General features: G+C 35.7%; 1 protein-coding gene across 1 annotated transcript in view; it reads left to right on the forward strand.

Moving 5' to 3' along the window:
* The first annotated feature begins 972 nt into the window (after positions 1 to 972).
* The window catches only part of ROBO1 (roundabout guidance receptor 1), a 230,309-nt gene continuing 204,397 nt past the window's right edge, over positions 973 to 26,884 (forward strand). The window contains exon 1 of the mRNA XM_083362042.1: positions 973 to 1,739. Coding sequence (XP_083218168.1) covers positions 1,682 to 1,739 — 58 coding nt within the window. The 5' untranslated portion in view covers positions 973 to 1,681. The remainder of the gene's footprint in view (positions 1,740 to 26,884) is intronic.

Here is a 26,884-nt window from a genome sequence, read left to right on the forward strand (position 1 = left end):
GGTTTATTTGCAGTCATATTCAGACTATGCTTGAGGGATTGGAAACCACCAATGAAGAAATTGCCACCAGCAAAAGAATAGTGTCTCTTCATCTTTTATGGTCATGATTCTGCTAGTATAGCATCGCTGTGTAATTGATCATTTTAAGCAGCAATATTATACCTATTGACTTGAATGTCAACATCCGATGACATATTAAGTTTCCATGGGAATTTCTGAGTAAATGTTTCTGTAATTGCACTGTTGGGGGTGCAATATAAAACAGGTTTCACAACTGATCTTGCATTTATTTTTGATTTTTACCCTAATATGGTGGAGGTCTCCCTCTTCTTGATCTTTATTAGTGCGCGCGTGTTTTCTCTCAAATTCAGCTTTGAAAATTAAAGGTTTACAACTTTTACCCGGGCGGATTGTTTGAAATCCTAAACTGGGATGTTCCATTTACAGCTCCGGGGAGATGATAGTACCAAAAAAAATGGTTTCTTCCGAGCCAGTCGAGGTATCCCCAAACGAGTAAACCCTTTGTTATCCAATTACATGGGGGGGGGGAGTTTTTAACCCTTCGTCTTCCGATTAGGTGGCGTTTATCCCATCGTAATAAACGGAAGGGGAGCAAGACTGCATCAGTCAAGGCCTGTTTGCAATGTTATTGCGGTACAGTTAGGGAAGTGCGATGCCTTTAAGGTGTCCCGAAGCTGTAGTAGACCTGCAAGCAGCGAAGCAAGGAACCGCTGGGCGCTTTCACCGCATGCCTTAACGCGATGCCTTGCAACTTCAACGTAGAAAGGTTTCCACCAGGCCCCTCGGAGTGGCGGTGTGGAACTACATTCTTTCTCTGCCAGGGGCTGGCTTGAGAACGAAAAGGAGGAGGAGGAGAGGAGGAGGAGGAGGGAAAGGCGGCGGCTCTTGGAAGTTTTGTCTGGGCTGTCTCTCGCTTTTGTGCCCGTCTTCGGTTGAGTAACAAGAAGGATAGTCCCGGACAGGCTCTTGGCTCTAACGAGCGGTGGGACCTAAACGGTGGCGGATTCGAGGAGCAGCCTCGTCGTTGTGGCTGCTATGAGGCTGCTTTGTTTCGCGGTCCAGGCTCGTTGCCTCAAGTGATGGGACCCATCGCGACTGCTGCTGCTGCTGCTACTACTACTACTACTAGAGCGCGGTTTCTTTCCGCCGTGCGTTCGACCAGAGGCGCAGCTAGCAACTCTTCGCCAGGAGCGGACCGGTCTCCGCTACCCATTTTCTGAGTGTCCCGCGAAAGATCCCGGGGACCGCCGCCTCAGGTCCACGGGTGACCCGGCTGGTTTTCGATTCTTCCAGCAGAGGGAGAGGAAGCGACCGCGAAGCTTTTGTGTTTCGCTTTCTTGTCGGATGGTCCCGCGGCGCGGCCAGGAAAGTCCCTTTAGGATAACCTGGGAGAAGGAAGAAAACAAAAGCTTTGGGCTGCGGAAACTCTTCGCCGCCGTTCTGACCATAGAAGCTCCAGTTGAGAAGCCGGGACTGTTCTTCTCCTCAGTCGATTTAGGGATGATTTTAGGACACCGCCGCTTAACGTTCAGCTAATTTTGGATTTACAAATTGGAAAGCGTTGGAAGCTTTAGGGGAAAAGTCTTCCCTTTCCCCCCTTTAACTATCAGCTTTTTCCGTTTGGCATGAGACTATCGACAGGCTCCACCACCTGGAGACAATGTTTGCAGAGTTTGTTCATGTCTACTATCTCTTTGGATTGATATGTCTTTCTTCAGGTAATCCTGCTCCTTATACGATTCTTTTTTTTAAAATGTTCTACAGTCTTTTAAAGTTTTCTCCTGCCCGTTTTCAACTCGGAAAAATCAGACTATATAAAATAACTTGATTTCTACTAATTCGAGTAGAGTAATATGAGTAGGTAGAAACTGATGCAAGTTTTTGAATCTGGAAACAATGGATGATTTATGAAAGCATTTCGTTGTAATCTTCAGGTTGTCCAGTAGTGAGCATTTTAAAGCTTTTACAGTGTTGTATGATTTATGCAACTTCAATTCTCCATCTTCTCACTTTTTCCTGATTCAGATAACTTTCAGTCTATTGGGGTAACTATCTTCTTTCCTTCTCTTTCCAACCCACATGGATAGGCACATGGTTTGGAAATAAAGGCAGTATTTGGTACCAGAAGAACTAGTTTGGTGCCTTTGCACTGGACAGTCCAGTCTGGATAGTAAGTAAGTAGGAGGTTGTATCGGTTGTAGGCCAATCTTCTTAATTGCAAAAGTCTTCAGGATTTTAGTGGTGCTGTCTTATCCTGTGGCTATTCAGTCAGTCTTCTATGATAGAAATGTATACAGAAGCTTAAAACACACTTACGGCACTTTTCTGCAGAGGAATAAAAAGTTGGTGTGTATCCTGCAGCATAAACTGTTACTCTTCCTCCCTCCCAGTTCCATCTTGCTTACATCAGTCACTCTGATTGGTGAAGGCACAGTTTTATGAATGCAAAAGTTATAATTAAAGCAGGCATAAAAACCTTACAACTCTTTCCCCTGCTGCTATAATGTAAGTAGCTATAAATTAGATTCAGAGATTTTAAGGTGGGAGGAAGAAAAAAAAAGATGTTGGAAGAAAGACAATTTTAAAACACATCTTTATTGACTGTGTGTTAAATTGCTGGAGGGAGGCAACAGAATTATTGGCATGGATGAAGACAAGTATATATATATATATATATATATATATATATATATATATATATATATATATATATATATATATATATATATATATATATATATATATATATATATATGAATGCAAGAATATTTATATGGGTTCAAGTTTAATTACATTAATTTAGTTTACTGCCAGGTAAAAGGACAATTCAGTCCTACAGCATTTTGATTGTGAGTTCCTAGCACTTGAAAAAAGTGGCATTTCTAAAGAATTTGAGCTTGGGATCAAATCCATCTTTGCAACATAAGCTGTGAGTGTTCACAGAACCATGTATACATTAATGTGTCTGTATGGAAGTATTGTAACTGTATAGATGTAAAGCCTATTATTTTATATCAGTCCTGGAGGGTCCTCCTCTAAGCAAATTGGAATCTTTGTGGAAGTGAAATGCCCTGGTGAATGAATAGGCAGAATATTCAATCTTGAATGTATAACCATAGCCAGTTTAGTGTAGTGGTTAAGGCACTAGGCTAGAAAACAGGAAACTCTGAGTTCTAGTCCTGCCCTTAGGCATGAAAGCTGGCTGGGTGATTTTGTGGCTGGCCAGTGCTCTCTCTCAGCCCAACTCATTTCACAGAGTTCATGTTGTGGGTGAAATAGGAGAAGGGGAGTATTGAGTATGTTGCCTTGAGTTATTTATAAAAGTAATAAAGGCTGGATAAAAAAATCTAAAATTACCTAAATTTATTAAACCCTAACCCTATTCTTCGATTTATGCCTCTATCTGGCAACCTGAGGTGTTAAATCATTCAGTTTGACCACAAAAAAATTGTTATAATCCCATGAAAGCTATTCCCTTGAACCATTTCTCACACCTGCAGAATAGGAAATAACCCATTTGATAGAGTTAGCCTTTAGTGGGGCAGCTAGTTGTTGCTCTGTAAAAACAGGACAGGTGACTAGCGGAATCTTTCTTTTCCCTTAAATTCTTGAGTAATGTGGCTTAAGGAATTTCCATTATTTAATGAAATGTTTTTTACCGGCAAGGTGGGATATAAACCAGTCCCTGAGAAGTAGACAGTCTTTGATTCAGATGGAACAATTTCAAAATTATAGTCAAGTCTCATTGTGATCAGTTTTTATTTGCCTTTTTTCAAGTTTATTCTTATGTGAATTACAAATAAAATGTGGTTAAGAATGAAAACTTCCATTAAAAAGGTATAAACATTACATGTTATTAATCATTTTTATTCCTCATTGGAAAGTTTTGTTCTACAGACAATATAGTCTTGTATCAATGTGGCATAGTTATTTAATTTTAAAAAGCTTTCCAGCTTTTTAATCCTCTTTATAGAAATTTTATGAGATATTATGGTGACTTTTTCTTATGTGTTTCAAAATATAGACTGATATAGATACATGAATGTATAGATGGATTAGGATCATGGATAAGATCTATAAACTTTCCTAACCAATGGATAATTGAAAAGTTTATATTTATCCTTATAGTAAATGCCAACAATCTAAATGTTGGATAATTTACCATTTCTTAAATTTTCATTTCTGGTTTATCTATGTTATGAATAGAAGTGGACCATAGTGAAAAATCTTTGGGCCAAATTTTGATGTAATTTTAACCCAATATATATTTGGTAATAATTTATGGAAAGAAAACTATAGGCAATAGTAGAATTTATAACATTTTACTGGAACTCACTAAATTCTCAATTTAGTGAGAATTGCATGCAGAACAGTGGAAGAGGAAGGGACTGTTTGTAGAATATCATGGTAAAAGTTATCTCAGCAAGATCAACTGTACTTAGATTTTCAAGCAATACCTTGACGTATTTTATCATTTACCTCAACTAATATTTCCTAGGAGGAAACTGTCAGGTTTGAATATATAAAACAAAAAATATTAATTTAAGATATTATGTATAGAAATAATAGAAATAGAGCATTTTAACAGTGTTTGTGTCTGTCAGTATCCTTGAAAAAGAGATCCTGAATTGTTTAGGATAAGCATATTTGTGTAATTCTGTGAGTAAACTGATGGTTTCATTGGAATTACAATTGACTGAGATGATATTCAGTTTTTAATAATTACATTTTAATCTACATATCACATGGGTTCACAAACTTTGTGATACTACACCACTTGATGTAGTTCTACACTTCTGCAGTTTTAGTGTGAAGCAAACACTAGAGCAAGTTTTGACAGTAATTGTCAGTGACAGATTTTTGATAATTGTAGTTATGCTTTATTATTTTTATTGTCATCTATTATAAATGTCTCAATAAAGAGATTTAAAGTTAGTGTATACATTTAAATGTCTGTTAACCTTGTTTTTATTGCTGTGAACAATTTTTTAAACTTTGTTGGTATAACACTCTTTTGTCCTTAATTGTCCCAGGTCAAAAGTTTTATTTGGGCTGTGTTTTGCTGACTACACAGCTTTATTATCCTAGCAAAGAATGCAAATCAATAACCATCAATTTAAAAACTTGGCTCAGAACCGCAGTAAATTAAAAACTTTTTTAAATATTACATTTTATTATGGGAGAGAGAGAGAGATCTCCATTTTAACATGGAGTCATGACAGGGGTAATATGCATAAAAATGTACCCTAATTCAACTGTTTCTTTATACCAGAGCTAGAAGGAAAGCAGTTGTAATGTTTTCATTTTTTTTGTAATTTAATCAAATCATGATTCTGATAGCATTATTTTGACTCAAGCACAAGAATAGAAGTTTTTCTGTATCAATTCATATAGGTAAATTGCTATACAGTAGAAGAAACATAAACATACCTGATTAGATTCTATATAAATAAAGTAGAGGAAACCTTGATTTTCCCAATTTGTCACTAAGTAACGATGTTAAAATATAAATTGTTTACAACATTCATTTGCTTCAAAGAGCGACGGTTTTATGCATGATGCCTTTTAATGGTTAAGTACTCCATAATCATATCCAGACAATTGCAACTGTATGAATTCAAAATATAAGTATTTCTGCCTATTCTGGATGTGTATGGTTTTTTTTTGTTTATATATGTGTGAGAGAGAGACATGAATACTATATTTTTCTGTGACTACACTGTTGTGAGCTGCTTACACATTTATTGTAACTTTCTATTTTTCAAGCTTACATTAAGAAGGAGTAAGTAGGTTGATAAAAACAATATAGCTTTTAACTACCGGTAAGATAACTAAATCACCGTGAATCAACTATGATATAAAAAGTTTAGTTTAGAGTGAATAAGGGTGCTTGTATAATGTTTCATACTAAGACAATATGCTACTCCATTTATACATCTGTTTTGTCTCTTTTGTTTCAACTTGTGCAACTTAACTGTGAAACATATCATATTGGTTAAGCTCTTACACCTGCTGTGATCCTCAGTACGCACCCAATAAATCAAAAGTTGACTTTGCTTTTTGGAAACTAACACCTGTTTCCACATCTTTAAAATATGGTATTTTACCCTGATCTGGAATAAAACGTAAAGAATAGAGAAATATACTATATATAAATATTATTTCTGCAGAGATTTTAAATGTATTTTGATGTGTAAAACAACATATATTTCCAATAAAGGAGAATATTTGTAGCTCAGGGTTGAAATGAGGGGTCCTTGGTGGTTTCTGAGCTTGGTTATTTTCTTGCAGATGTTTCAATACCCAAGCTAGGTAACCTCATTACTGTTAGTGATGTCATGCTACTAGCATGACTGATAACATCACCTAGTTTGGGTAATGAAATGTCTGAAAGAAAACAACCAAGGTCAGATATCAGCAATGACCCTTCACAGCATATGATTCTTCTATCTATGAATATATCAGCCAATTACAATATAAACAATTTTTATTGTGAGTAAGAGTAGTAATGATGTATCTCCTGTTAAGATGTCCTTGCCTAGCATGGAAAAGTCCCTATATGATGGTGACCTGAAGGCTAACTAGTCAGCAGACACATCTAATAAGAAAAAGAAAATGAATAGGTTTGGAATGAGGATGTCGTGTCACTCATTTTGTCATTTGTCCCATCAAATGGACCAATGGGTTACTTAGTACCGTAATCCTTGAGCAGAGCCCACCTATATAAGGCTAAGTGTCCTTCCCTTGTAAAGTTCAGTATACTTGTATACAGAGAAAGTGTTTAAACTATTGCCTCGTATTCAGTTAGCAAATTATTCTAATTTTAATCAGTTTTAAATGAGATATTAAATCTAATATATATATTCGTTCTCTTTGGATACTGACTTGGACAATTTGCAACAACAGAATAGCATAAAAGGCAAAATGCAGAAAAAAGGCAAAAATTAGTGCATAATCACATAGGAGCAATACAGAAAACAAAGTAAAACTTTACAAACAGGAGATTACCATTCAGTGTACTCGAAGGCCTGAACAAATAGAGGTTCCAGAATATCTTTAGAGTGGCACCTGTTTGAATCTTGGGGGAACATCATTCTAGAAGGCATGCACGATTACATAATCCAATAGCAATTATATAGCAACAAGGTCTGTAACAAGTATGACTAGATTATGTTAATACTAAATTATTGTTTGCTTTGATGCTATGATAATTTAGCATTAACATTAGCCACATATATCAATTTTACCATTCTATCTTTAGCATGCATGTCTGAATGATATAAAGATAGTATGTCAGTATAAAACATTAAGTGTTCAGTTTTTATATAACCATCAATATTGCATTAAAATATAGTCAGAAACTTTGAGCTCTCTCCCAGGTTTTTTTTTTGGGGGGGGTGGAATTAAGTTTGTACGAACTAAAAACGTTGGCAGTTTTTCCCTTCCCCCCCCCCCCAAGAATAGCCTTTTCACAGGGAAAGGAACTAATACAATTTTAGTCGCAATAGTGGCAGAATGCTTATGTTGTATTCATGTATGTTTAAGAACTGTTTCTTTAGTTCCTGGGCACATTTTTCCTGTATTGCTTTAAAAAGAGACCAAAGTTTTGTAATCTGTAATATATTACTATAGACCAGGCATGTCAAACACTCGGCCCACGGGCCGGATGCGTCACACCGAAACTGTGCCCACTCCATTGCTGGCAATGGGGAAAAAGTCACAATATGTTGCATGACATCACATGACATCGCGAGTTTAACATGCCTGCTGTAGACTGTTATCTCTTCATTACAAGGTGGATGGATATCTGCTGTGTGTGCTTTTTACCAGCTTGTTGATTATACGATGGAAATCACTTCAAAATGTTTAAAGGAATTTCCTATTTTTGTAAGTTTGAGTCAATCTTATGATCTATTTATTAAAGCAGTGAGTATTGTAAATTGATAAGGAAAAAATAAAGTTAAATGGAAAGCATCATTATGGCAGATGCCAGTATAGTAGTAGTCTTTTACAATTAATCTTCTATCTATAACTTTAAAAATATTAGTTTATATTTGTGGCAAGAAGAGAATTTAAATTAAAACAAGAGAACAAATATACCCAGATTATGCTGCTAATCAATATTTATTTCCTCTTTTTCTTGTGAAGTTGCAAAGGAGAAAAACTGAGTAGCAAAACATAATATTGTGTTTCCTCTGAATTTCCTTCTGCTGTCTAGTTTTATGTACGGGGAAATTCACACTTATTCAAAAAACTTGAAATGAATATGCTCTCATTTTGCTGTTAGCATGGAATTGCAATGGTGATATAATTGTACTTCTGTTTTTTGTCAAGCTTTCAGCAGGAGGGAGGGAACGGATGAGCCCTGGGTAAGGATTTATATTTTTTATCAAAGACTTTTGTGGAATCTTAAAAGAATTTAATTTGGTTTTAGAATTAGATGTGTGTTGCCTAATCACATTTTAGGCATATCACTGGTTAGTCATTCTATAGGCTTTTAGAAAAATACAGAATGCTTTTACACCTAATGTGTACCTAGGACAATCTACAGATAGATTTATTGAAATGAAACATGCATCAAGCTAAAATATAAAGATGAAAGGGAAAATTGGAAATTGCAATAAAAATATAATATATAATTACCCAGATTTGTTTGATAGCAAGATAGGTGGCATATAAATTTAATAAATAAATAAATAAATACAATGTATTCAAACCTTAGTGCAGACATGTCAAACACAAGGCCCGGGGGCCGGATCCGGCCCGCGAAGTGGTTTCATGCGGCCCGCAAAGCCATCCTGGAAACAGTGAGGGAACGGCCCCCACTGCCTTGGCCCTGGCCCAGAGACCCTCCTTCTGCCAGAGACCCCCAGATCTCTCCCACTCCTGCCCGGGCCCCCATAGGCACCCTTGATGCGAACGATGTAGAGCTGGCCACGCCCACCCAGTAGGCCATATGCACTCTAGCCACGCCCACCCAGTAGGCCACGCCCACCCAGGCCACACCCACCCAGCCCCCTGAGGGCAACCACAATGCTGATGCGGCCCTCAATGAAATTGAGTTTGACACCCCTGCCTTAGTGCAACTATGTCTTTCCACAATGGCTTGTGGAACAGTAAAGAAAGAAAGGGCTTTTCTAACAGTGTTAGAATGGGGCTTCATCATAAATATGTTATAAGCAAGTTCGTGTGCTTATATGAGATAAGTATTTGGGGTTTGAGATGTGGAAAGAACCTTAGGAAGATATTATTTGGCATAAATTGTGAGTTCAAAGAATGTCACAGTGTGCCAAAGGATTCCTCATTCCCACTTCCCCTTTCTTGATTTCCTTTTGCTTTTTTAATACAACGTAAGCATTGAACCTAAATCCAAGCATGTTGTAAATTTAGCCTCTGGGTTCTTTTGCTTAATTTAAAAAATCATAAACCTGTTCACAAGAATCTTCCTGTGCTGTTCCTAATCACGTTTAAAAATGCATTAAATTCTATTTAAATGAGAGCCAGTTTCGTGCAGCGATTAAGGCACAAGGCTAAAAAGCTGTGAGTTACTTTCACCTTAGGAATGACCTAGCTGGATGACCTTGACTGAAAGACATAACAAGCAAACACATTATTTTATGCTACAGTTAGGTATACACTGGTTATTTCTCAGAATGTTTGAGCTAAACATTCACTTTCATACTTAACAAAATCTGAAGATTATATAATTGTAGGCAACTATTTAGGCTATCAAATCTTACCTATTTTTCAATGAAGAAAGCCAGAGTCATGTCTCATTAATATAAATCATGTGGACCCCAACATTTCTTTAGTTCTACTTTCAACAGGTATTATTCTTTATGAAGTCATCCTTACCATATTCAATCAGATTCTGCCTTCATGTAGCACAAATACATTATTTCATATCCTGCTCTCTGGAATGATGGAGAGCAATTTTTCGTTTGGTTTTGCTTTGTTAACATTCTTCTGAGTGATATTGCTTTAGGAACTTGAAAAATACAATCATATTAATCTCTTAACTTCCAGTCCTTCCTTCCTTGTTCTTCTCTGAAACTTAACCAATTTTTCAGAATCTTCCTTAAAGTATGGTGTTCAGAATTGGACCTCGTACACCATTTTTATTTCCTAAGTGAAGAATTTCCCATTTGTTTAAATTTCAATTTGCTACTATCAGTTCTATCAGGATTTTTCACATTTTTCAATGTCTTTCAGGATTTTGGATGTCCTAAGCAATTTTGTGTTATCTGTATTTGGAAGGTTTTTTTCTACTTATTCATTAGTTAGTTAATTAAAATATTGAAGACAGGGTCCAGAACTGAATCTGGAAAATGGTATTCATTATTTTCTTCAGTTTATGAGAAGCTATTGATGAGAACTCTGAGTATGATTTTCAAACATGTACAAAGTCACTTAATTGTTATGTAATACTGCCTCAGGATTTCTCAGATATCAAGATTTGAGCAGTTCCTTTAGTCACATAGTTCTGGACACTTAAGCTTATTCATTTTAACCTTAAAGCTGGACCATATTTACTAATTTCAGAATCCAAGCCTGGGACTTCCAGTAAGTTCTTCAAAATTTTCTAATGAAGCACATACTTTCTGTTTGAAAGAGAGTTAATTAAAATGAAAGGAAGAAAAAAAATTCAACATTATTTTTCCCCTTGTATTGAAGTTGAGAAAAATAAGTATATCACCATTAATAGATGACCTTCATTGACATTACAGATTTATAAAAGGAACCCATCAAAAGTTTACAAGTTAAAAAAAATGTTTTATGGCATTTAGGCTGTACTATATAATGGCCCATTATTCACTAATGGTTTGTTTATATGATTTGTATCACCATAATAAGTCTTAGAGCAATACAATATAGAAAAAATAGTATGATAAGCTATTTCCATATTAATAAAACATCCCACACAGCAACTTCATTTATCATCATATATGCAGGCCAACTTTTTAACTCAGCCATTTCATTGCATCTTCACAGTGTTCATTACTTGAGTAGTTTAACTTGCAATCACATCGAATTCATGAATGTTTGTTTTATGCCTGCCAATTAAATGAAGAATTTGTTTGATACAGTTTCTTTTCTGAAAATCGAACGTGGCATGTGTTGTTGCTCTTTAAAAATGCATCTGATGGGCATATGATGAGGATGTTGGCACATATATTAACTTCTGGCTGAACGTACAGCATTTCTGAGGTTTGTCTACTCCACCCAGACATCTGCTGTAACTAGTCTTCTGTGTTAAACTTGTTAAAGCTTGCTGCAAAAGCCTCAAAGTAATAATTCACCATTCCACTTTTGAAAAGCTACAATATAGAAAATTTTAAATAGAGGCCTCTGTAAGTTGAAATATATTTTGCAGGGATAGGGTGAGGCACAATGTATTTTTTTAAAAAAAGTTAGTGTATAATGTATATATGTATTTAGTATTTGAAGGTACATGAGTCAAGGTTTTATGTTTTAAAGCTGACAATTTACTGAAGAAGATTGAAAAGGACAAAAAAAAGCTACAATTGTTTTTTGCTTTTCTCCTAAATAATATTTAGTTTGTGTGTTATCTACACTGCTTAATAGATTTAAATTTCTAGCACAGAACTAATATTTAAGGCATCTACCATACTTAAAATCTAGCCCCTGTGAACAATATTTAAAAAGATGCAGATAATTTTACATATAGGAAAAATAACATGAAAAGTATACAAAATGATTAAACAATTAAAGTAATTAAAATGCATAGTTAAAAGTAAGCAAAATCAGTAAGGGATAGGAGTCACTGAATAAAACCTTACTTTCAGAAATTACAATTGTATTATCTTATTATTACAAAATCGTATAAGTTTGTTTGTGAAACATTTTCCTCTTTAATAAGTATCGAACATATTTTTTACAAACATATGTTACTGTTTACTTAATGTTTTTATAGTAATATATCTTGTAAGATGTACAACCTTTAAATAGGCAGTTGTTTATTCATATCTTAATTGTTGAAGAGCTCCATTCCAGGGGGAGCAGCTTTTGTTGGTAGTTCATTATATGCTCAAGGGAAATTGTTGTTTAGGTTCACTTTCTTGGTTGAGCAAAACAAATACAGCTTGAAAAGTTGGTGTATTGACCAAGCTTTATACCTGAATGTATTCTAGAAATTAAAGTAAATATTGAATCTTTAACAGTAAAAATGCTTTAGATATAGATACTATGCACTTTCACTGCTGCTGTTCTGCGTAGGTATTAACCCCCTTAGCCAAATAATCACAAGAACTGGATATGGGTACAAGTTCAATAGTGGAATACCACCAGCCACCTCCTCTACATGGATGACATCAAGCTGAATGCTGAGAGTAAAATAAATACTGACTTGCTGATCTACCTGACATCTAGAGAGGACATTAGAACATCATTTGGACTGGATGAGTGTGGCCAGATAATATACTGCTCAAAACAATAAAGGGAACACAAGATAAGACATCCCGATACTCCCATGTTACACCTTTACTCCCTGAGCTGCATTGGCTTCCAGTTGTCTTCCGGGTGAGATTCAAGGTGCTGGTAATGACCTTTAAAGCCCTACATGGCATGGGTCCGGAATACCTTAGGGAGCACCTGCAACTGGCATCAACTTCCCTCCGTCCAGTGCGCTCCCACGGAGAGGGCCTCCTCAGGGTGCCACCGGTCAGAGAATGCCGTCTGGTGGCCCCCAGGGGGAGGGCCTTCTCTGTGGGTGCGCCGGATTTGTGGAACCGCTTACTAGTTGAGCTCCGGATGGCGCCTGACCTTCGCTCCTTCCGGCGTGATCTAAAAACCTACTTGTTTGAACAAGTCGGCCTGACCTGATGGGTTTGGGTTTTATTATTGCTTTTAACGTACTGTATTTATTGTTGTTTTGTATTGGCCATTATGTTTAATCTTTTCTTAATTTTTGTATCTGCATTTTAGTATTTATTGCCCTATTCACCACCCTGAGTCCTTCGGGAGAAGGGCAGTATACAAATAAAATTATTATTATTATTATTATTATTATTATTATTATTATTATTATTATTATTATTATTATTATTATTAGCAGTACATTGTGTTGTTTAAGTGTTCCCTTTATTTTTTTGAGCTGTATAGTTAAGAGAGGAAAGGTAATTTAAGAGTAAAATTACCAGCAGGTTACATAGCAGACGTACAGGCTAGCTGCAAGTAGCTTGTAATCCTAAAGTCAGAGGGGAACCACAATAAAAGCAAGGAAGTCAATAGTACATGTACCATCAAAGGAAAATGCGTTTCTTGAAGAGAAAACTCAATGGAAATAAAAATACCCACACAATCAGTGTGAATGCCCTGCTAGTCATTAGATATTCTGCCAGTACAGTGAGCTGGCCAAAGAAGGACATAGAAACTGTCAATGTGAAGACCTGGGAGCTCCTCACAATGTATGGAAATTTCCACCCACTCCAACACAAAGAGACTGTACACCGATTGGAAAGAGGGTAGGCAGCATCTGGTGAATGTCACTGCCATGGATAAAACCCACAGCTTCCAGGAGTACATCAATAAAGATGTACTACTGAGAGAATGTCTGCGGCAGCAGCAGACATGGGAAGGAAGATCAAGTAGAGGAAGTGCAATGTCAAGACAAGAGCCTGCATGGAATGTACTATCAACAGATAGCTGAGGTGACAGACATTGTAAAACCCTACAAGTGACTGGAAAAAACTGGACTAAAAGACAACAGTGAGGCACTGATAATAGAAGCACAAAAACACCAGATGTATAGAATCAGGGGTCTACCACACTAGACAGGACCCAGATTTGAGGCTATTCAGAGAGTCCTCAGAGTTGTCCAACACATAGATGCAAGCACGAACAGCATACATTGAAAGGTATAACTAAGTAGCTGGCATTGCATACAGGAATATTTGCACAGTGCCTGGGCTATACCCTCCCAAGTGCAGATGGGACATTGCACAGAAGGTCATGGAGATTAAGAAAGCTAAGATCCTGTGGAACTTCCAGATCCAGATGTACAGGCATGTATTGGCCAGTCAAGCAGACATCGTAGTAGTAGAAGAGGAACAAAAGACAGTGGTGGTGATAGATGTAGACAGTAACATCAGGAAGGAAGAGTGTGAGAATGTGGAGGAGGGCTGGATGGAGGAACTAGAAAGAATTTGTAAAGTAAAGATCGAAGTGGCTTGAGTGGTAGTATGAGCACTCAGGGCTGTGATTCACAAACTGGGCAAGTGGCTCTAACACATCATAGGAATAATATCAGAGCTGTTCAAAAAGGGTAGGAACAGATGACAAATTGCACAGGACCATCAAACTTGCAGGCTTCTGGCAGAGGAACTATTCTAGCTGACATGATTTGATGAGTAAAAAGATATGGAGACAGGGAAGGAAGGAGGGAAGGAAGTAAGGAAGGAAGGATCTTTTAAATATATTTGAAACTGGTAGCCACAATAGCTCTTTGTAACATCTGCACAGCGAATCTAAATATATAATGTAAGTCTACATTGTTGTGAATTTTTTAGAGAACATACCATTATGCTAATCTTGAAGTTATAAACAGGCCATTGATCAGAAGTAAGCATTAAAATTCAGTTCTTTGAATTAGAACCCATTTGGTTCATCTAAAAAATACTGTATATAGTGATATTAAATTTGAGAAAGGATTCTGGAAAGGATGATGATTATGCCAACAACTAAAATCTGTGTTCTATAAAATGTTTCCATATAGTTAGAATAAATATGTGTTACTACCCTGTTTCTAAGAAATATTTCAGTAGAAGGAGTAGATTGGTAAGGTAGAGTTGAAAGCAATGATTTAGTTTCCACTTTTTGTTTTTATGCCCCATGTCACTGTGAACAAGGCTGCTTTCAAATATAATTCATTGATACTACTGATTTTAAAATATATTCCAACTTTATTATGGGAATACACGACAATTTTGTTACCAAATAAATTGCTAGTAAACTAACATGAACTTTTTTTCTCATGCTACAGAAATTCAAATTACATCTTGCTAAGAAAGTTTACTGAAAGGCTTTAATGTGTCACTGTATTTCAGCCGAACTAGAATTGTTGTGAGAATAAAAATGAAGGAAGGTATACATTAATAATAGTGGATTAGAAATATGATACATAAAATGTATTGAAATGTTTTTTATATTTAAATATATCTTTATTAAATGATTCTTAACTGATAGCAGTGGGGTTTTTTTGCTTAATATTAATGACATTTTGTTTTTTGTATGAAATATCTATCTGGAAAAATGGGAATTTTGATTAGGACAAGCTGCATACATTTTTAGTTTTCAGGATGTAAGTATATATAATATCTTTTTTTCTTTGCCAGATTTATTTTTTAAAGAAGAAGGTAATAAATTGAGGAAATTGCCTCTTTACTGTAATACAAAGAAAGCAGTTTCTCCTAGCTCATGAATCAAGAGTGAAGGGTGATTACCTTAGTCTGGCTGCACTCCATGTAATTTTAGAGACTAGAATGTTGTTACAAGCAGAGAAACGTGAAAACATAGTAAAGTTCCACTGAACGACTTTTACAGCTTTGAGCTAATGTACACAAACAAAGAAACTCTTGTTTTCTTCCTTTCATTTTATTTGTAATGAGAGAAAGGTGAAAATTGGGTAGTATTGAAATAAAGTTGACACTCTATTTAAATTTCACATAGAAAAAAACATTGAAAATATAATTTTCACATTTAAAAAATATTAAGGAGGCAGTTATATCTACACATTTAAAATAAGATTGTATTCCTTATCACTAAGGAATTCAAAGACAAACTCTAAATTTGTATGCCTGTTGTTACTTTTTGAATATGAATTCTTGAAATGATATAGAAAGAAAATGAAATTACACAGAAAGCTAACATGAATGGCTTAGTAATGGAAGAAAGCACTTTAAAACTATCTTATTAAATCAAGAATAAAATACATGAAAGTTTTTATGTATGATTTATCATACATAATTTTTTGCTTTAATTTACATTTTCATTGAAAATGAATGAGATTTTTTAATATTAAATGTTATTTAGTTACTGTTTGTATATACAGTCATGGCCAAAATTGTTGGCACCCCAGAAATTTTTCCAGAAAATCAAGTATTTCTCACAGAAAAGTATTGCAGGAACACATGTTTTGCTATACACAGGTTTATTCCCTTTGGGTGTATTGGAACACAACAAAAAAGGGAGGAAAAAAAGCAAATTGGACATAATGTCAAACAAAACTCCAAAAATGGGCCGGACAAAATTATTGGCACCCTTTCAAAATTGTGGGTAAACAAGATTGTTTCAAGCACGTGATGCTCCTTTAGACTCACCTGGGGCAAGTAAAAGGTGTGGGCAATATAAAAATCACACCTGAAAGCAGATAAAAAGGAGAGAAGTTCACTTAGTCTTTGCATTGTGTGTCTGTGTGTGCCACGCTAAGCATGGACAACAGAAAGAGGAGAAGAGAACTGTCTGAGGACTTGAGAACCAAAATTGTGGACAAATATCAACAATCTCAAGGTTACAAGTCCATCTCCAGAGATCTAGATTTGCCTTTGTCCACAGTGCGCAACATTATCAAGAAGTTTGCAACCCATGGCACTGTAGCGAATCTCCCTGGTCGTGGACAGAAGAGAAAAATTGATGAAAGGTTGCAACGCAGGATAGTCCGGATGGTGGATAAGCAGCCCCAAACAGGTTCCAAAGAAATGCAAGCTGTCCTGCAGGCTCAGGGAGCATCAATGTCAGCACAAACTATCCGTCGACATTTAAATGAAATGAAACGCTATGGCAGGAGACCCAGGAGGACCCCACTGCTGACACAGAGACATAAAAAAGCAAGATTACAGTTTGCCAAAATGTACTTGAGTAAGCCAAAATCCTTCTGGGAAAACGTCTTGTGGACAGATGAGACCAAGCTAGAGCTTTTTGGTAAAGCACATCATTCTACTGTTTACCGAAAATGAAATGAGGCCTACAAAGAAAAGAACACAGTACCTACAGTGAAATATGGTGGAGGTTCAATGATGTTTTGGGGTTGTTTTGCTGCCTCTGGCACTGGGTGCCTTGAATGTGTGCAAGGCATCATGAAATCTGAGGATTACCAAAGGATTTTGGGTCGCACTGTAGAGCCCAGTGTCAGAAAGCTGGGTTTGCGTCCGAGATCTTGGGTCTTCCAGCAGGACAATGACCCCAAACATATGTCAAAAGCACCCAGAAATGGATGGCAAGAAAGTGCTGGAGAGTTCTGAAGTGGCCAGCAATGAGTCCAGATCTGAATCCCATTGAACACCTGTGGAGACATCTTAAAATTGCTGTTGGGAAAAGGTGCCCTTCCAATAAGAGAGACCTGGAGCAGTTTGCAAAGGAAGAGTGGTCCAAAATTCCGGGTGAGAGGTGTAAGAAGCTTATTGATGGTTATAGGAAGTGACTGATTTCAGTTATTTTTTCCAAAGGGTGTGCAACCAAATATTAAGTTAAGGGTGCCAATAATTTTGTCCGGCCCATTTTTGGAGTTTTGTTTGACATTATGTCCAATTTGCTTTTTTTCCTCCCTTTTTTGTTGTGTTCCAATACACCCAAAGGGAATAAACCTGTGTATAGCAAAACATGTGTTCCTGCAATACTTTTCTGTGAGAAATACTTGATTTTCTGGAAAAATTTCTGGGGTGCCAACAATTTCGGCCATGACTGTATGTACCTGCTCATCTCACATATATCACTCGAGGTAGGATACAACAATTTAAAAAACATAAAAACAATACAATTTAAAAAGATATAAAAAGCATATTTAAAAAGTCTTAAATCCATTGCTAAGCTAATTTCTGTATATTATCTAAAATAATTCTAAATGCTAAAACAGTAATTAATACTAATCTGCAGCAGCAGCTTAAGACTTAGAAGAGTTACAGTGACATTCAATTTCTTAGATAAATATTCATAATATAGTTTCTTACAGTCATACAATAAAACATAAATTTCAACTGTATGAGGATGGTTGCAATGAATTAATTAAATGATGTGTTTTCAGCCCTTTTGTCACTACTGTCCTAAATTATTATTGGTTCTCATTTAACAACCATTCATTCAGTGACTCTTTGCACCTATGATTAGGCCGAATGAATGGTACCTATGACTGGTACCACTTAGACTTATGTTGGTCAAAGTGTTCCTGAGATCATGTAATCTTGACCCAGGTGCTTGGCATTCAATTCACAGTTACAATGTCACAGAGTTCCACAGTCACATGATTGCCATTTGTGACTTTCTTTGCTGACTTCCTACAAGCAAAGTCAGTGGGAAACCAATAGAGCTCCTAAATGGTGACCACATGACGTCTTTGTTTAACAATGGCATGGGATTCATTTAACAATAGAAACCAGAAATGCCAGAATTTGTGTTGCAGAACAGTGCAGTCACATGATGTTGTGCTTTAGGACCCTATCACTTAGTGGCAGAAATTCCAATCCCAATTACTTTTGTTGAGTAAGGCCTACGTATATTGCATTTGTGTTTGCTAACAACTTTTATTCTTTGAAAAATAACACTTAAATGCAATTGTATATGCTTACATTCAACAAGCATTTAATGAATTATTTTTCTCAACAATTATACTATTTTTTTAGGAAAACCATTTGAACAAAGTTTGAGTAAATATCTCTAATTGCCTCAATCATCAAGTTAAGTGGGAAAGGATTAGTTGTCCATAGAATGAAATTTTTAAAGAGGAGGCTGAATTGTCATCCTGGTAATGTGTTAATATGGAATGCTGTTTTGATTTGATGGCCAAAATTACTTTTTCAAATGACATGACTATGAAATGGAATTGCAGTATTCATATAATTGTGTATATAGTTAAGAAATGAACTGCACAAATTCTGGGAAACCCAAAGGAACAGTAACCAACCACATGTTGCAGCACTTTCAATGTTTTCAGCTTCCAGTTTGGACTGGATAGATAGCTAGTGGCATAGCAGACAATTCCACAGCCAAACTGCACACAATGAACTTTCCTCCATCTCATATCTACCTAACGAAGTAGTGATATCTTAATCTTCAGTCACAAAGGACAGACTGATCTATTTGGGGCAGTAAGAACTGTGAAATTTATGTACAAATTCCTTGCTTATGCTAAAAGATTGCCAAGCCAAAGGAAAAGACAAGAATGAAAAAAACAAAGCTTCTTTCCTGTTCTTCTGGAAACTAGTTCCCTTCTACTGAGAAAGAATGGAAAATTTGATAATATAGCCCAAGGTAAGAGCATGGAATAGCTCCCATTACCAAGCAGAACTAGGAAATGGAGCTTAGAGGTTTGACAGTAGCCATATCTGATTCCAGTCTTTTGTACATCTTGCAGTGAGTATTGGCTTAAGGAAGTGCCTGGATAATAGAGAAAGTGGAATCTGTGATATTATATAAATATCAAATGCCTTGTAATTGTATTTTTGGAGATACTAGGTGGTGATTGCATGAAGTCTAGGTTGGTTGAGTCAATAGTATTTTCATATCAGTTTGATGGGAAAATAGTTTTGAATGGATACTGTATTGAATATGCTCTGTAAGATCTGAGTTTTGTGGTTCATACCACTATTCCTATAATAAATAAGTAGCTAAAATATGCCTAGATACAGAGCGTAAAGGAAAAGATGATAGGGACTATCCTATTGCTGGGACTGTAGGAAAATAAAGCTTGAGAAGTCAGGGAAAGAATAATTTCCTATTTTCTAAATCTTTGATTAGTTACCAGTCTCTTTGGACCATCCATCTAACTGCCCAATAATCTTCCTGTCTAATGACATGAGAAATTAAAGCAATTTTTCTGATCAGATCATGTTTTAATGAAGTGTGTATTCACCACAAAGAGTTAATCTCAAAGATTAAATAACATTAAGTAGACCAGGGATGTCACACTGCCGGCCCACAGGCCAGATGCGTCATCTGGAAGCCACACCCACCCCATTGCTGGCAATGGGAAAACTGTCCCAATACGTTGCATGATATCACATGATATGTGTTTGACATGTCTGAAGTAGACTGTTCTTGTTTCTTATGCATCTTCATGATTTCTGAAACCTTTGGAATATTTTGAACAAACAGAATGTATTATAAAATATATAATACGACATACGACCGACAATCTTTGCTGGCATGGTGAGTTTCTAGTTGTTTTGGAACTGTTGGTGAGACTGTTAAAAGTCGTTGGCACTGTTTGAATTTGTTCTACCAGCAGCAAGATCTGACTGTTGGCCCAGTGATGGATTGTATTGCAAATCAGGGCTGTTTCCAGAGGAGGCAGAGGAGGAGAGGACCTGGAGCTTATGGAGCAAAGGAACTGGATGAGGCTGTCGGCAGGCCCAGAGAAAGAGAGAGAGGCTTTTGGAGGAGTTGGTGGCGGTGGCAGCGTGCTCCAGGGGTGAAAAGAAGCAAGGCCTCTTTAAGGAAAAGGTGGAAGAGTCAGGATCAGAAAAAGGAAAGGCGAGGTTGTCAGAATACAAGCGAATTTGAGGGCTAATCCACATGGAGCCCCATTTCCATCTGTCCTGTGTGCCATCGTTCACTCCCTAGAGACTAAAATGGACAATGTGAAATTTGAGCAGGCCACGAACAAGAAGTATATATCGGAGGTGGTGACCCTTTGAGAGCTGTATGCAATGAAATTTCATTTTGATGTATGCTGATTGGTGTACATTCAAAGTGACAATAAAGTTATCATTATCATTATAATGGAATGGTGAAAGAAGAAAGGATTTCAATTCTTGTTCAGTTTTACAAAGTGAATCCCGGGTGATAAACAGATCTGATGTTGGCTAAAATGTATTTAGCGTAGGATAACATTATATTCAAAAGTGAGTCAACACAAAATAATATGCTGTTTATGTAATAGTGAACTTGAACCAAGAATAGCAGTAATTTCTTGATAGAAATTAAGACAGAAGGGGGGAAAGGTTTATAGAGGGTATGGCAGGGGAAAGGTGGAGTGAAAGGGAAAAATGAAGTGAATGTTTTAAGAGTTCTATTGCTGAACATATCTGAAGCTTAAAGTGCAAGAAATCAAATTTAAATTTACAGTACTGCCATTTTTTAAAGTGTTTATTGAGTTGTAAATTACGATTCCTTAGTGATCAATTGGTATGTTTAGAAATGCAGGTAATCCTTGATTTACAACCATTTATTTAGTGACCATTTGAAGTTATAATAGCATTAAAAATTACTTATGATTGCTTCTTGTTGTGGCATCCCTATGATCACATGATCAGAACTCAGGTGTTTGACAGCCAGTATGATTGACTAGTACCTGAGTGTGTGTATATATATATATATATATATATATATATATATATGTGTGTGTGTGTGTGTGTGTGTGTGTGTGTGTGTGTGTGTGTGTCCATCTGTACATTTAAGCAAGAAAAACCAAATGCACAGGTATAGTATAGGTGGTACCTTGCTCAATAGTAGAAACTGTGAGAGAAATCTCGGAGTCCTAGTGGACAATGACTTAGATATGAGCCAGCAGTGTGCTGCAGCTACCAAAAAAGCCAACACAGTGCTAGGCTGCATTAACAGAGGGATAGAATCAAGATCACGTGAAGTATTTATACCACTTCACAATGCCTTGGTAAGGCCACACTTGGAATACTGCATCCAGTTTTGGTCACAACGATGTAAAAAACGATGTTGAGACTCTAGAAAGAGTACAGAGAAGAGTAACAAAGATGATTAGGGGACTGGAGGCTTAAACATATAAGGAATGGCTGCTGGAATTGGGTATGTCTAGTTTAATGAAGAGAAGGACGAGGGGGGGACATGATAGCAGTGTTCCAATATTTCAGGGGTTGCCACAAAGAAGAGGGAATCAAGCTATTTTCCAAAACACCTGAAAACAGGACAAGAAGCAATGGGTGGAAACTAATCAAGGAGAGAAGCAACCCAGAACTAAGGAGAAACTTCCTGACAGTTAGAACAATTAACAGTGGAACAACCTGCCTCCAGAAGCTGTGAATGCTCCAACACTGGAAGTTTTTAAGAAGAGATTGGACAGCCATTTGTCTGAAATGGTATAGGATTTCTTGCCTGAACAGGGGGTTGGACTAGATGACCTCCAAGGTCCCTTCCAACTTTATTATTATTATTATTATTATCATTATTATTATTATTATTATTATTATCATCATCATCATTATTATTATTATTATTATTATTATTATTATTATTATTATTATTATTATTATTATATACATACATATATAACTTGTTAGATAGTGTACATGATTGTAATGTCTTTCAGGAACACTTTATCTCCATTTGCAACCTTCCCAGCGAGAAGATGGGTTTGCTTAATGAACACATGGTTCACTTAATAATTGCAGTGATTCCCTTAAAACCATGGCAAAAATTTGCAAACTCTGGAATAGCTTACTTAACATCTTCCTTGTTTAAAAATGGAAATTGTTGAAAATTGTGCTCCCAATTGTAGAAGACCACCTGTAGATAAAGTTATCACTGGCAATTTGATTTAAATCAAGACCGTTTTTGAGGACTTAAATATCTTAAAGACCCTTTTAACATCTGTTAAAATGTTCTAAACTTAACTGGTTATCTGTAGGTCTTGCCCACAGCAGTGGAATCATATCTCACATTTAATGACACCTCAGTTGTGCAACATATTCCTGAATTAAATACAGCATTCTGCATTTAATGCTGTCTTGTTTCAGAAAACCAAGTTACAGTATGTTCATTCACTTATACAGGTACATATACAAGTGCATAGGCCTCTTTCAATTTTTTTTCAATTTTTTTTACTGAACTTTGCTTATTTTTTATTGATTTGTTATATGGTTATTTGATTGTGCAGGGTTATTGGAAGAAATTGTATCCTATATATCGGAGAATAATTATTTACTTGCACTATTTAAATGTCAGGTTTTTAATTACCGGTATAGCATTTCTACAAATTTAAACTGGAAAGTTCTCACAATATTCAAGTTTGAAATGACAGCAAACATGCAAGTTAGTTTAAAAGGAAGCATTGTAGTTCAGATAAATAGCTTCTTAACTTGGCATTGTAAATGGAAGAATAATTTTGCATGTATTTGCTTGTTTATGTTTGAAAGCATGGTAATAGTTTGATAGTGTTCTGCGTTAAACATAGTTTGGATTCTTTTAAAATCATATTCTATATTACATCACAACATAGATATAATATTGTTAAGATGGTACAGTAATAAGATTAAAAATGACTAGCATTTAATAAGATGTAAAGTTTAAAAATGCATGGAAAAAACTACTGAGAAGGATTCAATTTAATGATAAACCTTCTGAAAGAGATTGTCCTAAGCACAGTTAGCAATCAAAATGCTAAAGTAATTTTATTTTATCAGTTGTACCTGCACAATCTGGTACTGATAGAAATAATGTTAAAAATAATGTAACCATACTCTATAACAGGGGTAGGCAACCTCGGCTCTTTTATGACTCATGGACTTCAACTCCCAGAAATCCTGAGTCAGCCATGCTGAGGGGAAAGGGTTAGGGTTAGGCCAATCTTGGCATCTTTATGATTCGTGGACTTCATCTCCCAGAATTCCTGAGCCAGCACATGGCTCAGCATGGAAACCTCTCCCTTTCCCCTCAGCATAGCTGACTCAGGAATTCTGGGAGTTGAAGTCCATGAGTCATAAAAGAGCCGAGGTTGCCTACCCCTGCTCTATAACAACTCTGTTACAACTGTGCAGACATTTTTACCAGTTGGATAAAAATAATGTTTGCATCTTTCAAACATTTGAATGCTGATTACTGGATTATTTAATGCTTAAAATTGAAAGCATTTTAAAGTATTCTGTTTGTCTATTACAAATATAATCTTAATATTAGGAAGATCTGTGTTTAACCTTTGTAATTGTGGAACATAGTTTAATAACTCTTTAATCTGAGTTTTAATGGCTAAATGCAACAGTTAAGTAAATGCTGTAATGTAGTTTATAATCAAATTATATTCATTCAGTTAAGATGAAGTACAATATAATAAATTTTATTTTTACTTGCATGATTTAAAAATTACAATGTTTTGCCCCAGTGTTGCCTTTTTATAATGAAACCCTCTTTTGAAGGCATCTATTCTTTTATTTTCCAACCCCCATGTCAAGTTGTATTTGACTGCTTTGATACATTGTTCCTTATTTATTCTCCATTCCAAGGTTCAGCTACTCTGAAGAATGGGTCTTTTTTGTAATAATACCATGCTTGCTGGTGCAATTAGTAGGGCTCTCACTGACATTAGGAATAAAACCATAGCCTCTTGTGAATTTATATGGGAATCTGTGAGCTTTTTTGATTAAAATAGCTTACACATTAGCAACAACAAGACATTAACCCCAATACTGATCAGTGAAAGCATTTTGTTTAACTATGTTTTAAGATTACATACATACTCTTTCTCTAACACATACAAACACACACACACACACACACACACACAGAGATCTTTGACTTGATGGCTGACCATTTCCATTCATAAAGAAGTTTGTATAGCAATTGACATATGCTACAAGGACTGGGGACATCTTGGTTCAAGGTCAGCCTCAGTGAAAAAAACCACAGATTTTTGGCTTATCCTGTCTAAATGAAATCATAGTATCTTGGATGCTTAATAAAATAGTTTCTTACACAATTTGAAAGAAAGATATTGGCTGTAGAAAATAGCAACTCTTTGTCTTCATATCTAGGAAGAAGAGCTAATATAAAGCCTTATGCATGACTTACAGGAATGAGAATTGGCACAGAAATTTAAGTGGAAAGCTGAATGAGAGGAATGTTTAATTTAATGAATGCATTAAGGATCCACTTGTGTGTCTGTAAATGCTAGAAATTCTGTGTCTTTACCTCTGAATACTTATTTTCTTGCATGCAAAAGTAGTTTATTTTTAGTTAGACTATCTGAGATGAAATACCGTAATACCTATAGTATCATTGCTGTTAATTAGATGAGAACAATTTAAAGAAAGCTCTTTAAAATGTATAAACATGTTTGGCTAAATTACAATTAATGTAAACTATATATAGGAGATTCAGAAATGAGTACTGCTATTATTCATGGAAATACTAAATGTTAAAATATTTCAGAATCTCAATTCACATGTAACAAATTTTCTCCCTGTAATTTATTGAATAAAGCAAATTATTAAGTGTCCAGGTTGTTAATTTCCATGACCATTTGGTCTTTTCTGATAATTAACTGAAAGCTGACACATTATGTTAATCTAACATGCAAATTGTACAGTTTATAGCATAGCTTATAACATATAAGTAATTGGATTTTGGTATATTGTGGAACAGTTTGGCTAGACAACCATATGTTACAAATAACCTTTTTTGCACAGAAAGCACAGCTAACTATTGGATGCCTTTTAATTTATTTAAGTATATTTTTTATCTCTGTCTCCTGCATTGCTTTGAAATTCTAAAATGTGGAATAATTATAAGTAGGATATGTTACTGTTACTGCTGAAATAGAACAACAGTTATTAAGTACTAAATAATAAGAAATTTACTGGAATAGTCAAAAAGCTCCTGCCTGCATAAGAAGATTGTTCCTATTTGTCTTATTAACTTGAAATAAGGTATGTTCTGCAAGTGAACAGAATAGCCTTATCCAAGTATATTTACAGATTTTATTAACTATAGAAAAAAAATGATTTAAAATATACACCCAATTGGGCTATAATTCTCTAAACATCAGGCCTCATTGATCATTCTTTTTTCTTATAACAATCGTATTCATAACTTGTAATATAAGTTCATAGCCATCTGACTATACAAGGTGATAAAATCTATTTGTGCATATGAAAAACCTAGAATCTATTGTTTTATTTTTGTTTATTTTTCAAATCTAATTCAAAGTACCTATAACAACTGAATTGCTAATAAAAACATATGTTGTTTCAAATTGAAGCAAACAAACAAGCATCAAACAATGAATTGCAGTTCTACTAAAGTGTTTCTGATCAAGCAAAGTAGGAACCTGGACTAATTCTAAGTGACTGGAATTATTTTAAGAGGTAGATAGAGCAAAGTTGAACCAATTTGCCTCTCTCTCCTGTCCTTTTCAACATGGCACATTTATTGGCCCACTATTTCTAAATCTCTTCATCACTTTCCATACTTATCTTCAGCCAGTGAGTCCACCAATTTTAAAATGGCATATCCCATCAGCCCCTCTATCTGTATTTTCCCCATCCTTTTCTATTATCTCCTTATATGTCAATGATGACTCAGTATAGCATTGGCATATTCTATCTTCCCTGACCAGTCCACTGCCTTACCACTTATCCACTCCCAGTTGCTGTCATTGTTAACACAGTTCACTACTAGTTGACATGTCCCATCTTGCCTATTATTTTTATTTTCCTCAGTTGTTAACAATGTCAGATGTCGTCCAGGGATCAAAGCCACTTCTGGCCCTACAGTCTATTTTGAATCATATTGGACATGTCTAAATGCCCATTTTTCTCTACATAGAGATAAAAATAGCTGAGATGTTTATGTTTCAGTTTAGCCACAAATCATTCAAAATCAGTTGGCGGGTGCCAGTGTTATGCATACAAATATATCCCTGAACATAAGTATTTGAATAAATAGCTTTTACAGATTCTGGAGTGTGAAGAATTTGAATAAATAGGGTAGTCTGGTTTTGTGTGTTTGCTTTTAACGGTTTATCTATGTGGTTGCTAAGAGTTGACACCAACTTGATGGCACATAATCAATCTGCTTTTGGAATGATTTTAAAAAAAAACAAGGAAAGGCAGGTCCTGTCTTTAGTTTGTGGCAAATAATGATGCTGTGTCTTTCTTTTTTCCGTGCC

Source organism: Vipera ursinii, assembly GCF_947247035.1.
Source record: "Vipera ursinii genome assembly, chromosome: 4".
Classification (NCBI taxonomy): domain Eukaryota; kingdom Metazoa; phylum Chordata; class Lepidosauria; order Squamata; family Viperidae; genus Vipera; species Vipera ursinii.